Raw genomic sequence first — 14,880 nt, forward strand, 5'->3', positions numbered from 1 at the left:
GAAAACATCTTAGGAACCAGTTCTTAGAACGCAGCCCTGATTTTAGGCCCAATGCAGTATACATTGCATGTGTGCAGATTCTGTCTATCATCATGAATCTCTTGTTCTACAAACAAAGGCAAAGACACTGATGCACAGTGACACATTTCCACCAACTGCAGAAGGCTGTAACCATTGGTTGTGATAAAGGGCTGTAAAATGTACAACTGCACCAAAGGAGGACTCGAAGACCACAACCTGGTGTAAACATGTTCCTCTCAGGCTGCACCTCCTTCACTAGCATTGGCAGAACTTGACTCCACTCTCATCCACCTATGAACTACAGCGTTTGATTGGCCAGGCTTGTTAGGTGAGGCAGAGCATGGCAGGATTCCCAATTGCCTGGGAAGTCCAGTTCAGAAGTGTCCTGAACTTCATGCTTTCAATTAAAGCTGAGCAAAACAGGTATTGTTACATCAACTATATGGTATACTCTTGCCAAGAATATCCTCAGAAACAACATCAAACATACAATGTTTTTCCAGATGGAATCCAAAATGTGGGAAATCAGGGAAAATAACACCAAATGCACCTGAGACACAACCCATTTGCTGACCTCTCTGAACTGATGCAGTCACTTCACAAACAGGTAGAACTGTTAATCGATGCACTCACAGTGCAAACAGAGATACCTCAAACAGAACACATGGTGCCTCATTGATGTCTTTCAAAAACTCAATCAAGTGTGACGTGCTCTTTGGCCTACTACGCAAATCCATTGCAAATAACAAGGACACAGTGTATGTATGTCAACAGAACCTATCTTTTAATTCCAAAACTGTCAGTTGTTCTGGCTGGGGTGTGTCAAGTACTACACCATGTACAGTATCTGTGTCTCATCTTAGCAAACCAGATAATGTCAAACATCAAACTATTCAGAATCTCAGCAGAACCACAATTCCAGTTTCAGATCTGCAGTTCCAGTTAAATATGTGCCATCCATTATCAAGAAAAATGAAATGTGTTAAATCTACAGCAGCTATCACATTTCTTGCCTTTTGCTGGTGACATGTCTACATCTGCTGGTCTAAATTTGTGCTTGCCCTTTCTTATCAAATAGGATGTCTGAAGTCTGGATGTGATAAATGTGTACAAAGTTTAGTACATTTCAACATATAAAACTGTCAGGACAACGGCCTCTCCAGGGCTTCTCAGGACAACCTGTCGGGACATTGATCTCTACAAGTGAAGGACACTGAACTCTCAACCAACAGTTGGAACAAATACAGAAACCAAGGATTCAACAATATAGCTGATATTACAAAACCATTTTATGTAGATGTGCAACATTACTTTTAAGCTTGACCTGTAGTTCAGAAGATACATTTATATACTTAAACAGCTTACATACAAATTAATGACAACAGTTACTTATGTTTTCAACCAATCAATCAGCTGTTTTGCTAACTGATGAACAAGCAGTTTCTTCTGCACTATTATGTTATCTAAACTCAAATATGAAGGTTCATACAGTGGACTTTTCCATGAGGGGGGCAAGCAACAGTGACCTAAAACAATAATGAAATTCTCCATAATAGTGTCCAGCGTCCTATTCCTGCTTCGAAGCCTCTAATTAAGCTGCTAGTTGAAGTGAAACAGTGGGTCCTCAAAGGGGTCACATATTTTGGCAGTTACAGTATGTGCAGTAGACATTGTCTGCAGCCCTGAAAGCCAGTTTACCAAGAGAACTGCTCCTCTGTATCTAACATGGGATTCAAAGCTTATAATGGATAAAGGCGTGTGGGTGGGCTACATTCATGTAGTGAGGACAAAGGCTTTCATATCATCATATTAATGTCAATCCTAAACCAACTTCTTTTATGTACAAATTCTATGTAGATCCTTTGAAGTTAAATGGGCAAAACATATTTGTCTATTTGGAAAGTCTAAATTTCTGCTCACCTCCTTTGCTCGGTAACTTCTGTGTTTCCCCCCCACACTTTTATTTTTCTATTCTAAGGATACCATCTGAGCTCAGTCTTGTCTTAAATATTCTGCCTAAGAGAAAAGGATGAGAAAACCTTTCTTGCCTTGACTTTCTCTATAGCCACTGTACTATACTATATGTGAACAATTACATGAAGCCTTCTTTTTTCCATCAACATCATCAGTTCATCAACACCTGCAAAGTTCTGAGCATTTCTGACTCTACCTCAACTGATGCTCTCTACTACTTTAAATCAAAATCCAGAGAAAACTTTGTAAACAATGAAGCACTGAGATGAGTTAAAACCAGCTGGAAAACAACTTTTCTTCTTTATCATTCACAGCAATGCTGCTGTTGTATTGCCCTGTTTTTTTGATTAGGCCTATTTTTATGGTATGTTACAATGTAAAAAAAAGTTTTAGTAGCCTGAAAAAGCCTGAATTATTTGTAACTGCTATTGCAGATCTTTTAATGTTTTTTTTAAATGTTGGTTTTAGGCCCTAATTGAACTCTCTTGCTGCAGTGCTTCTTATTCCAATGTGCTTTATCAAGTTTTATGTAGGTTTACATTATGTAAATTAAAATTTAAGTTGGGGCTGAAATGTCAATTAATTAGTTGATCGCCAGTAATCATTTTCAATAACAATTTTTTAATCGATTAATCATCAAGATTACTGGCCAAGCACACTCTCAGGTTGCAAATTCTCTCATTTCAGACTTCTCTCTGTTTTATTTAATTATGTTTAATTATAATTATAATTATAATTATAATAATTATTTTATTTATTACATATTAGATATTTAGTCCCTACAGCATGTTCTGAGTCTGCCCCCTGCAAAAAGCAGAGAAGCAATCCTGAGGTTCATTTATTACAAACCAGATGCTCTCCTCCCCCAGACTCCGCCTTGAGATTCTGTCCATGAAAATCACAAACAGAATAAGTGACAAGGGACAACCCAGGCAGAGCCCAACACCCACTGAGAATGAGTCAAACTTGATCTGACACTGGTCTACAGCCAGGAGGGAATCCACATTGTTCCTTGGAGAGATACTTAAAGTGTTCTTTCCCCTGCCTGACAAGAAAAGCTCTCCATCCCTGCTGAAAACAGGCTGGGCTAAGCCCTGCTTCCCCTTCCTGAGTCACCTGATGGTTTGCCATAACTTTTTGAGGCTAACTGAAAGTCTTTCCCCAATGGCTCCATGAACTCCTCTCATACCTGGGTTTTTGCTTCAGCAATCACCTGAGCTCCCCCTTTGGCCCTTCAGTACCCAGCTGCTGCTTCAAGAGATCCCTGGGGCAGTCAGACCTGAAAGGCCTCCTTCTTCAGCTTGATGGCCTCCTATACTGCTGGTGTCCACCAGCAGGTTCTTGGGTTGCCGCCCCGACAGACACCGATGATCTTCTGGCGGCAACTCTAAGTAGCCACCTTCACAACTGAGGTCCTAAACATGGCCCACTCAGATGTCCCCAACCTCCCCTGGGATGCAGGAGAAATTCCTCTGTAGGTGGAAGATGAAGACCTCACGGGAAAGGCCATACATTCCCAGTCCACCTCACTACTCATTTGGGTCTCCCAGGTCTGTCCAGCAGCCTCCCATGCCACCTGATCCAACTTACCACCAGATGATGCTCAACTGACAGCTCTGCTCCTCTCTTTACCTGAATGTCCAAAACATGCGACCAGATCTGATGACGCAACTACCAAGTTGATCATCGATCTTTGGCCTAAGATGTTTTGGTACCAGGTACACTTATGAACAACTTTATGCTCAAACATGGTGTTCGTTATGGCCAATCCATGGCTAGCACAGAGGTCCAGTAACAATGCACCACTCAGGTTCAGATCAGGCAGGCTGTTCCTCCCGCTCGCCCCCCTTCAGGTTTCTCCATCATTGCCTACATGAGCACTGAAGTCCCCCAGCAGAACTACGGACTTGCTGGACAGCGCCCCCTCCAGGGCCCCACCCAGAGACTCCAAGAAGGCCAGATACTCCAAACTGCTGTTCAGCACATATGCACAAACAACAGAGTCTTCCTCCCAGCCATATGTAGTCACAAGGAGGCGATCCTCTCGTTCCACAGGGAGAACTCCAACACCACTGTGCTCATCCGAGGACCAGTGAGTATCCCTACACCTTCCTGGCGCCTCTCACCCTGGGCAACTACAGAAAACGAGAAAGTCCAGCCCATCTTCAGGAGTTTGGTTCCAGAACTGGTGCTGTGTGTAGAGGCGAGCCCAACTATATGTGGTTGGTACCGCTCCACCTCCCACACTAGCTCCAGCTCCTTCCCTACCAGAGAGGTGATGTTCCATGTTTACAATGCCTGGGATCAGCACATCCAGGTCCCCAACCCTGCCTGCTGACCGTTTGGCAATGCACCACACCCTAGTCTTTATCCCTGTAGGTGGTGGGCCCACAGGGTAGCGACTCCATGTTATTTCTTTGGGCTGTGCCCATAGATAATGGACGTAGCCACTGTGACGTCACCCATTGGTTTGTGGACTTGGTTTTGAAGCTTTCAGTTTGGCATTTTGACCATCGCTATCTTGGATTTTTGGAGTCAGAGGTGATGAGAAGTGACATTTGGATGAGACAGCGGAGCTGACCCTAACGCTTGCTGCTAGGTTGGTTAGCACAGTGCATTTACAGTCTATGGTTAACTATGATAATGCTGATGCAAATTTTCACTAGTGAAAAACAGGCTTAAAACCATTTAATCAAAAATGTACTTACCGGAAAAAACTGATCATCTGACTGAGGGTCTTTGCCTTTCTTAGGCAACCGAATGGTTAAAATTAACTTTCATGAACTGAAAACACACTGAAATAGCAACGGCTACGCCTGTACCCTGAATCTGGGGTTACACCATGTTTACGTTACCAAACCAACATTGTCACCATGGTAGCAACTTGTCAATCACAACATAGTCATGCCCTAAAGCATATGCTGCTTTATCTTCAAATTTAAATTAAATCAGTCCATAATTTACTAAATGAACATCATACTGTATTGAGGAGGTCTTGAAACTAGTGATTGAGACAATAAACTCATTAGGAAAATGTTTACTGAGGTAATAAGTCAAGTGAGGAGTAGAGTAGAGTCATTTTCTATGGGAAAATGACTCTACTCTATACAAACACATTTCTTTTTGGAGCCAGTGGAATCACCCCCTGCTGACTATTAGAGAGAATGCAAGTTTAAGGCACTTCAGCATTGGCTTCACTTTCCAGACTTGGAACTACCAGCTTGGCTGTGCCTGACCAGGTCCCATGGGTCAAGGCCTGAACACCAGACGCTCACTAGCAAGCTCCCCTCCCAGGCCTGGCACCAGGAGGGTGCCCTGGTCTCCCTCTTTCCGGCAAAGTTCCCATACACCTGAAATGCTGCATACATGTACAACAATCTTAACTCTCAAAACTAATGTGGCAACAATGATACATCTAGCTCCTTTAAGCTACATGGAGCCTCATGGTCATTCAAGCAGGCAAGGAAGTCAGTTTATAATAACATGTTCCATACATCCTCCAAACCATGTATGTCCATGACCTACCTCTCACAATAGGCAGTCTACTGTATATAAACATTTTGCACTTATTCAGTCTGCCTACAACAATGCTGAGTTCTGTCCTTGCTGCTGCACTGCTGCCTGCTTCAGAATGTAACTCCCCCCACCTCCCCAGCCACCTGCTGTATTAGCATTCAGTTGTTTGTGATGTTGAACGTTTCTGGAAATGTTGTTTATCTCAGGCTCTGCCGGAGGGTTTTTGAGCTCAGGGACAGTCTGTGTCAAGCTTGCTCAGATTTGTTCCAGAGCATTACATGAACAAGAGTCAAACTAAAATGCATGTTATTGCAGTAGGGGGTTAAAATCTTGACATGAGCGTCATGTCTGAAATGTGTTGATTTCATCTGACAAGATAGTAGAGATGGTTATAACATATAGTTAATACAAAATGTAGGAACATTTAAGGTCTACCCACCCAGCTCAATGGTTCCTCCGATACCAATCAGTGAAGCTGCGCTGTGGTAGAGCGGCAGAGGGATGTATATCACATCATCTGCAGTCCCCCCAAATGCCCAGAATCCTCCTGCTGCCTTCAAGCTTTGGAGGTGAGTTATCACTGCAGCCTTAGGGAGCCCTGTGAAAATTAAACACATGATGTTATAAAAAAAACATTTGATACTTTTTGACCAATTCAACTGCACTGCCTGCCAGTTGACTATAATGTTAACCTGGCTAACATTAGATTAAACCGGCCATGTGCTACCTCCCTGACATTGCAATACAATATCATGCAACACTGCAAACATTTCCATTGTCATTGTACCAATATCATAATAGTTTTGTGGCTTCTGTCTCCAGTAATGAAAGAGAAGGGTGTTGTACATGCACAGGAAGTCAGTCTTCATGCTTTCAGTCCTGACATCTCTCTGATTCTCTGGTTTGTCCTCTGTGTTAAAAGCTCTCCCTCTATATTAAAGCCTCTCTTCAGGTCATCATGATGTGCATGTGATGGAGATGGTGAAGACAGCCGTATTAGCTGAAGTCAAAGCATTTCTGTTCTGACAGATGAATGACTTCCAGTAGGAACAAGCTTTTAGTGTCTTTCTGAAGAGCCTGATTTCACAGCAAATTCAGAGGGATTTCTAAAAAAATAAATGCCAGCAAATTCTCGATCACAGTTCAGTCTACACTGTGTTGAACTGGGGCTTTTTACATTAAAGGGGTATTTCAGCGATTTAGTACATCACTTCCATGAAGTTGGGGAACTCACAAGAGACAGACTTCAAAATGGTTCAAATTGAAGCAGCAAAGGAAGAAATATCCTAATTTTTATCCTATAGTATGCCACTGGATCCTACACTTCCCATAATGCAAGTCAACAGTGTCACTCATTATACCCTACCTACCCTACCCTACCTATGGTAAATGAATCCAAGCTCCATTTTGTAACCAAAACTAACTAAAACATTAAACGTTCAACACCTAAAAGGACAAAAACTTGTGTGAAAGCCTGTACAATACTTTTATGAAAACAGGAATCAAGTACTTACTCAACTTATTATGACTCCAGCTCTGTGCTCAGTGAGCAGACATGAGATTACTGATGCTGTTGAAATATTTCTCAGAATGTTTAAATATTCCTTTAATAATAAATGTAGGACTCATGTTTGCAGGCTATGTGAAGTCCTGAATTACACTTTCGTTAAAATACAAGCTACTTTCACTAATATTGTAGGCCTGACAGCCTATTCATGAAGCCTATCCCCGCGTGTGTTATGTTTTGACATTGTATATAATACATTTGTCAACCATGTACAACCAGAGCAAGAGCTCACAGTTCAGTCTTTGCATTAAGACAAACACAGTTATGGTGTGAGAAGGTACACTGGAGGGATTACACCAGGAGGTGTCCCCACGGGAAGCTGAAGGAGGCCTCGGGGAACATCTGATCTGGTCTGTTTACCCTGTTACCAACACACCCATAACACTCATAGGAGGCTTTATAATAGACCATAGCATTCCAGATACAAAACTTATCTTGAATTATAGAAATAATCTACACAGATGGTGACTGATTATTTGTCATTGCCTAGCCAACACCTCACATAAAGGGCAATGGATGTTTTCTGGCACTGGAAGACTTTGAAGAAAATGATGAATTCAAATACTCCAGACAGGAGTCCATGCAAGAAAAGACTACAATGCAAATGAAACAATGGCAAAAAACAAATCACAACAAAACAACTTAAAACTGAAGGAAAATCAACAAATAAACCCAATAATGCTTTATACCTGCATCCTGACTGCAAAACAGTTTAACTGAAATGAAAATGAATGATTTAACACAAAACCTGCAAATGGTGGGGAACATGGCCTAGTGGAAAAGGAAGGAAGAAGCCCTCTCACTGACATTCAGGACCAGACTGAAAGTCCAAGGTCGATGATCAAAATGATCAATTTTATTTTGGGTTACTAACTTTGTATATATTGCTCTGCGCATTCACATTGTGCTTGAGAACTTATACTCTTTAATACAGGAGACAAACATATGACGCAAGTCATCTAAAGCTCGGAGTCACGTTAGATATCATCTCTTGTATTATAATTTTTGGTGTACTGCAGTAGAATTTACCCCAACAATTATTCATCATTTCTTTGTTATAAAGCCCCAAAACCCCAAAAGGTTAGATGAGATAAGATAATAACAAAAGTCATATCTTGTATTAAAAAGAGTATAACTTGTGTGGAAAAGATAATAATTTGTATGAATGTGCTCCATACTTTGTGCAAACAACACATGAAGCATAATGGTAATTCAAACACTTGCATCCACTGATCGGCATCAGCTGTGCCTAATCTTCCTGTACAGCCATTTGCTAAATGCTCAGTTCTTTGATGTAAAGTGTGTCTGACTTCAGGGAGCTCCATACTAATCAAAGCAAGAGTGAAATGTAAAATGTTTGTTCCTACATCACAGCAACACTATTGCCACCAGACACAGTACTAGTTCACTTTATACAATTCAGGTGTTCTTCTTCATGATCTTCTGTCATACTGTACACGAAACACCCTATTTGAGAAAGGGTTGTTACAAGAACAGACTACACATGATGTCATTAGTATGAACTGTCCTATCTGAGCTGTAGTGTACAGACTCACCAGTTGTTCCAGAGGTGAAGATGTAGAGGGTGGGGGATTTGAGGGAGGTGGTGGCACGTAACACTGCTGGTACAGGCTGATCAGAGGCAGCGTCTATGTTATCCAACAGAGTGTTAACCTGTGTGTGCTCACTCTGGCTCTTCATAGCCCACACCTGAATGTTGTCCTCCAGCAGGCTGGGTAGGATGCCATCGAGACATTCCACTAGATCTGGAAGACAGAGACCAAGATTCAAGTTACATTTCATGATAGTGATTGAAGATTGTGCTGAAATAAAATGTGTTGTGTCCTACATGTGTGGTGTAAATACATCAGGGCAAATAGGAAGCTAACAATATATTATGATAAATGGTATAATACCATAAAACGTACTTTTTAAAGGATTGTGCAACTAGTGCTGGTGTTTCATGGTGACTGCATGGAATATTTTAAGAATGGAATTGTAATCAGTGTATGCAAATATCTTTCTCAATGACTGAAATTATACACCGTGCCAATTGATATCATGAACCTCCACGGCAAATGACTGAAGTCGAGTATTTCACAATAAAACTCAACTCCTTATGTATATTGTAACATAAGTACAATATTGTCTAAATGTGAGTGCCTTGATTCAAACGATACATGGAAGAGCACTCTAATGCAGCACAAAGTAAACAAAATCCTATCAGCTCACCACAGTCATAAAAAGAGAGAACACAGCACTGCTTTGTTGATCATTATTCTGAATCATGTTAGCACTGCTGGACCGTCTCTCAGGGATAATTATAACTTATAACTGCTATGACACATCTATGAATCCTACTCCATCACCGGTTAGGAAAAACAAAACTAAAAGCTCCCCAAGGAAGGACCACTAGTAAAGTTCTGAAGGAATTATAATGCAGTAGGATGATGAGGATAATTGGCACTGAAAAATGAAGCAGAGCAACCCTGCTGTTGTTGTAAGAGTTCTTCCACTCTTTCCACCCTTTTAGGATACGTACCTGACAGACAATAATTTAACAATACATAATAACACAATAATAATAATAATATTAGCTCTAAAGCAAGAAAATGCGTGATTAGGATTCAATTTTCCCTCACTGCTACAATGAGTCTCCCTGTCTAACATCTAAAAAGTGTCCCGCTGACACGTCCAGGCCAAGTGCTGAGGGCATGGCAAATAAAAAAAAAGCCAAATCAATGATAATGAACGAAATATCAATAACAGTGCAGTGGCAACACCCACTGTCTCCCGGGGGTATTCGCCCTATCCTGGATCTATGGGCTCTGAACAAATATCTCAGGAAATACAAATTCAAGATGCTCACGCATGCATCCCTGCTGCATCTAGTTCACCTCCATCAATCTACATTCCAATATATCCTCCTCACAGAAAGTATCTAAGATTCGCTTTCCAGGGAGTCTGTTACGAGTACTGTGCACTCCCCTTCGGCCTGTCTCTAAACCTGAGGGTGTTCGTACAGTGCATAGAAGTGGCAATAGCCCCTCTGAAACAACAGGGTATCCACTTGGTCACGTATCTGGACAATTGGTTGCTGTTAGCGCAATCTGAGCAGGAGGCCAGGGCGCATATGCGTATTCTCATAAGACACCTATCCGACTCGGGTTTCGGTTATGAACACGGAAAAGAGTATGATGTCTCCAGCACAGAGCATAATCTTTCTGGGATTATCTCTGGACTCGGTGTGTTTCACAGCTCGCCTCTCGGCAGAAAGAGTTAAGGTTTACAGGGCGTGCCTCGTGCTTTTTCAACATCCATACACTTTCGGTGCATCCCTCGTATGCCCAGATTGCCCCAGGTGATGTAAGGATGACTCTGGAGCCCAACCCAGCCTTTGTGCCTAAGGTGGTTGGTTCATGTTCTCCAATTGACCTTGTGGCCTAGAGAGCAGTGGTCATGCATTATGTCCAGTGTGTGCACTTATATGGATAAGACGAGGGGTTTCAGGAGGACGATAGGCTGTTTATCTCCTGGGCTAATCCTCATGTGGGGAAACAAAGCACAAAACCCACCTGTCACAAAGCAGCGCCTCTCCCACTGGGTGAGAGTGCCCCGTGCAATACGGGAGCTACCACATCCCATAGTGAGACACTGAAACGGATATTATGAAAGAAAACTTTCTCGCTTCTCTGAGTAATATGAGTGAGATGTCTCACCAGACAACCCCTCTTGCTGGGGCGAGTGAGAAGAGGTGCTTATCTTGAATGAGGCAGTGTCCACTGCATAAGCTATTTCAGGTAGGTGGCACTACCTGCTGCAGACAAACATGTTCACCAGCCAATCAGGATTGGCATAATGAGATTAATGCTGTAGCGAGGCGTGCATCCAATAGTGAGACATCTCACTCATATTACTCAGAGAACTGGGGTTAGGTAAATAACAAAGTTTTCCCTGCCCATGTAACTCATGCCGCCTTTGTATTACTGGCCACCACCTTTGTTGAAATTTCGTTGCGTGACGTTGACGGAACAAAAAAGGCAGAACTCAACTGCAAGAGCAGTGCAGCACCCGGACAGTCTACAGCACACATACGCTGGAGTTCACCTTCACAAAAGGCAGCGGTTGCAAGAATGTTTTTATTTAAATACTACATAATTACCCTTGTGAGATGAATGTGAAGTATATTGTGAACATTCTACGCCGTCACTCAGAGACTAATGTTAGCAGAGCAGAGCAGCAAAGTCCAGCAGTAACAAAGGAGACCAGCTGACCAACACACAATGCAGCATTAAACAACTTAAACCAACTCTGAGGTGAAGAATATAACCCTGAACAGTCTGTTTCACCTCAGAAACCCTGCACCTGCTCAGTGTGTTGGACTATGATGTTTTTCCCCAGAGCTAACAGTGCAGCAGAGAACCTGCTCTCCACTGCTGGAGACATGATGTTGATAACACAGCGGAGCACCTCCCCCTCATTTTGTGATTCTCATACAGCTAGGAGACTGTAAGATGCTTACAAATTAATTGATCCATTAATTAATGCAGTTAATGTTTTAACATTTACCTTACCTCTCTATATTTACCTCTGCCAGTTATGTTTCATATTGTATTTTAATGGGCTACAGACACCAGTGAATGGTTTGGCACACAAGTAAACTGGAGCAAGAGACTGAAAATAGAGCTCCCCCCCCCCCCTTTTCTATTCATTCAATGGAGAATTGGTTTTGAATTGAGAATCGATTCTGAATCAAATTGGCACCCAAGTATTATGATAATATCAAATCAGGATATAAGCATATTGTCCCAGGCCTACAAAATAAACATCATTTGTCACAATCTTTATTTTTTTTATCTTTTTGTTCCATCTTGGTATAAAATTTAAATCCCTCTGGACACTTTTGTCTGTCAAATCATGATTTTTTTTTAACTTGAGCGCACGACTAATAAATGTGTGCACACAAACTGTGTATGTCGCACCATGCACCTTCTAAAACCTTTGCCACCTTTATCTCAAAAAGATCCAGGGAAAAACCTGCTGTATGTTATATATTTTACATCAGTGTTCTTTGTATTTTTGTCAAGTTTTTTTTGTTTGTTGTATTTTTTCGAGTTTGTTAAAATAAATTCTTATAAACACATGTGTGGTGTAATTTTTAGCTGAAAAGAAGGCAGGTGTATGTTTGGGAACCACTGCTCTAGATTTACTTCAATAAACCCTGAACCATAAGCTCTAGAATCTGATTTTTCTCGGATACCTCAGCTCTACCAATAGTCTTAAATGACACAAGAGCGTGGAGAGTGTACGAGAATGTTCCCACAGTGACATGACTCTCCATTTCTTGCAGGATCCACTGTACTCTCAGACACAGGAGAATCATGTCAACAGCAAGTACAATATTGTGTAAGCCTATCCTATAGGAACAGTGTCTATATATGGCACCACAGCTTCTCTTATCAGTGTCTGGCTGTCCCAGCTATTCCATGACTCCTTCTTCTGTTGCACTGGGGTTGTAGTGAGGACAGTGTTCCTGACCAACATCATGCTTGTTTAGTTGAGTAATGATCTGTCATCCTGTCACATGGCTCCAGCATGGTGAATCCTATTAACTGTAGAAACAGGATTCTTCCAGAATGTCATATTGTTTTATCATTTAAATGGAACAGCAAATATTGCACGTTAAATGACGTTTCATCAGGGTGCTCCCAGCTTAGAGGGTCCTTATGTGACCTACACCTTTGATTTTTCCTCCAGACCATGGCATCAATCAGATCAGTTTTAGATATAACGGCATATTTCAGAGTGTATGCCCACATTGAGCAGCCATTCACATCCCTCACTGAACTCCAACCTGGCAGGACATTTGGAGATTGTGGTTCTCTATTGGACATTATCACAAGTGTGTGCTGTATCTAAACTACATGTTATCTACATGTTAACTACATTTCTATCTAATGTTAAGCATGTGTAAAATATATATATTTATATGTAAAAAATACACAACTGGGATAAGTGACAGTACTTCAATTGTACTGTATGTAAAGGTGCCTCTTTAGTAATATTTGACTGATTCCAAAACAAACACAGCCCTGCATTAGTACTGACACAATAACAGAACAACACAGAACTAATTAACAATCATTTTGATTATTAATGAATCATTTTAGTTGCTTATCAAGAAAAAAATACTGCTTCTAGTTTCTCCAGTGTGAGGGTTTGCTGCTTTTCTCTGTTTTATTGTCATTTACATTATTTATACAGTACCAGTCAAAAGTTTGGACACATTTTCTCATTGAAGGGAATGGGAAGGTGTGTCCAAACCGTTGACTGGTACTGTATTTACACACATGACTTTAAAACTTTGGGTTTGAGGCTGTGGGTTTGACAAAACAAGTAATGTGAAGACATCTCATTGGATTCTGGAAAATTGCTTTGCTATTTCCTGACACTTTCTTGGTTTAGCAATTATTATCATAAAAATTTGCAACCAGATTGACCTTTGAGCACAATAACAGCTGCGTGCAGCTCTATCTGACATTCTCTTAGCTTATACATTTATAATCGTTAACAGAGTATGTTGCCTCCTAACACATCCAGCATGTTTGTGTTTACCTGACAAACGTAAATCCAGCATTCATGCTCCTTTTAGCTCTGTTTTGGTCTCCACCAACTCCTGAGAAAAATATCTGTGAGTGTAGCAACACTGATGAGAGCCGTAAGACTCAACACTACAGTCAATGTGAGGACTGGAAACCAAAACAATGCTTTAAAAAAAGAGCTGCACATCCCTGCAAATTTCTGTATTATTTTTCTATGTGTTTGGTATTCTGAGTGACCCCTTCCTATCACATGACGCCATTTGACTCAATGTTTATATAAAAAAATTGCTTAAGGGGTCAGTTAACCCAAACCACAAAACGAATCATTATTATTAAATGATATGGATTATTAAGAGTGAGTGGCACATTATTTCTGGAAACACACTGTGTTGATGTGTTGAGCGGCGCCAACAAAATTCTATTCTCCACCTTTTTTTGTTTTGTTTTTCAGTTAAGGTGAACTGACCCTTTCATGCAGGTTGAAGTACAGTAGGTAGTTTGTTCACCTCCTTTGTAATACATAAGACACAGTGGTGTACAGGAGAAGTGGGGATTCAGCACAGTTATAACAGGAAGGTGAGAGCTTTACCTGCGCCGACAATTAGAGCTTTGGCTCCGCAGCAGTTGAAGCAGTGTAGCAGAGACCTGGACTTTATGTTTGTGTTGAGAAAAGCAACCGAACAGCCGACCTTTGCCAACCCGAACCACACGCACAGGAAGTCGGGCTCGTTGTTCATGAGCAAGGCAACGCAGTCTCCTTTCCTCAGTTTGAGTCTGTCGAGGAAAACATTTGCGAGTCTGTTGCTGCGCTTCTCGATGTCCCCGTAGGTGTGGATGTTTCCATCGTAGATAACAAACGGCTTGCCGGGTATACGTTGCGCCTGCTGGATGAACCTGTCCAGCACTGTACACACTCTGGATCTCAGCTTGAACAGCTCCAGCTTCGCGCCGTACCTGATTATATTCAGCAGAAAGACGAGGTCATTCCAAAAGTATGGAAAACAGAGTTTCTGCAACACATGAGCAGAGAAAACACCTGCGAACAGAGCTGAGAGCCAGCCCAGAGAGGCAGCCATGTCTGCAGCTAGAGACAGCAAGAGGTCACCGAGGAGACTGTGGGGACTCAGAGGTGAGCGCACTGTTCACTACACTCACGGTTACATGTTTCAGGTGAGAAACAGGGACTGTCAGTGTGATGTA

The 14,880-nt window shown here is 41.6% G+C and overlaps 1 protein-coding gene across 1 annotated transcript in view; it reads right to left on the reverse strand.

The window, feature by feature from the left end:
• The window catches only part of slc27a6 (solute carrier family 27 member 6), a 42,323-nt gene extending 27,443 nt beyond the window's left edge, over positions 1-14,880 (reverse strand). The window contains exons 1-3 of the mRNA XM_044333774.1: positions 14,270-14,880; positions 8,635-8,844; positions 5,951-6,109 (exon numbers count right to left, since the gene is read on the reverse strand). Of these exons, the coding sequence (XP_044189709.1) occupies positions 5,951-6,109; positions 8,635-8,844; positions 14,270-14,756 (856 nt within the window). The 5' untranslated portion in view covers positions 14,757-14,880. The remainder of the gene's footprint in view (positions 1-5,950; positions 6,110-8,634; positions 8,845-14,269) is intronic.

Source organism: Thunnus albacares, chromosome 18, assembly GCF_914725855.1.
Source record: "Thunnus albacares chromosome 18, fThuAlb1.1, whole genome shotgun sequence".
Taxonomy (NCBI): domain Eukaryota; kingdom Metazoa; phylum Chordata; class Actinopteri; order Scombriformes; family Scombridae; genus Thunnus; species Thunnus albacares.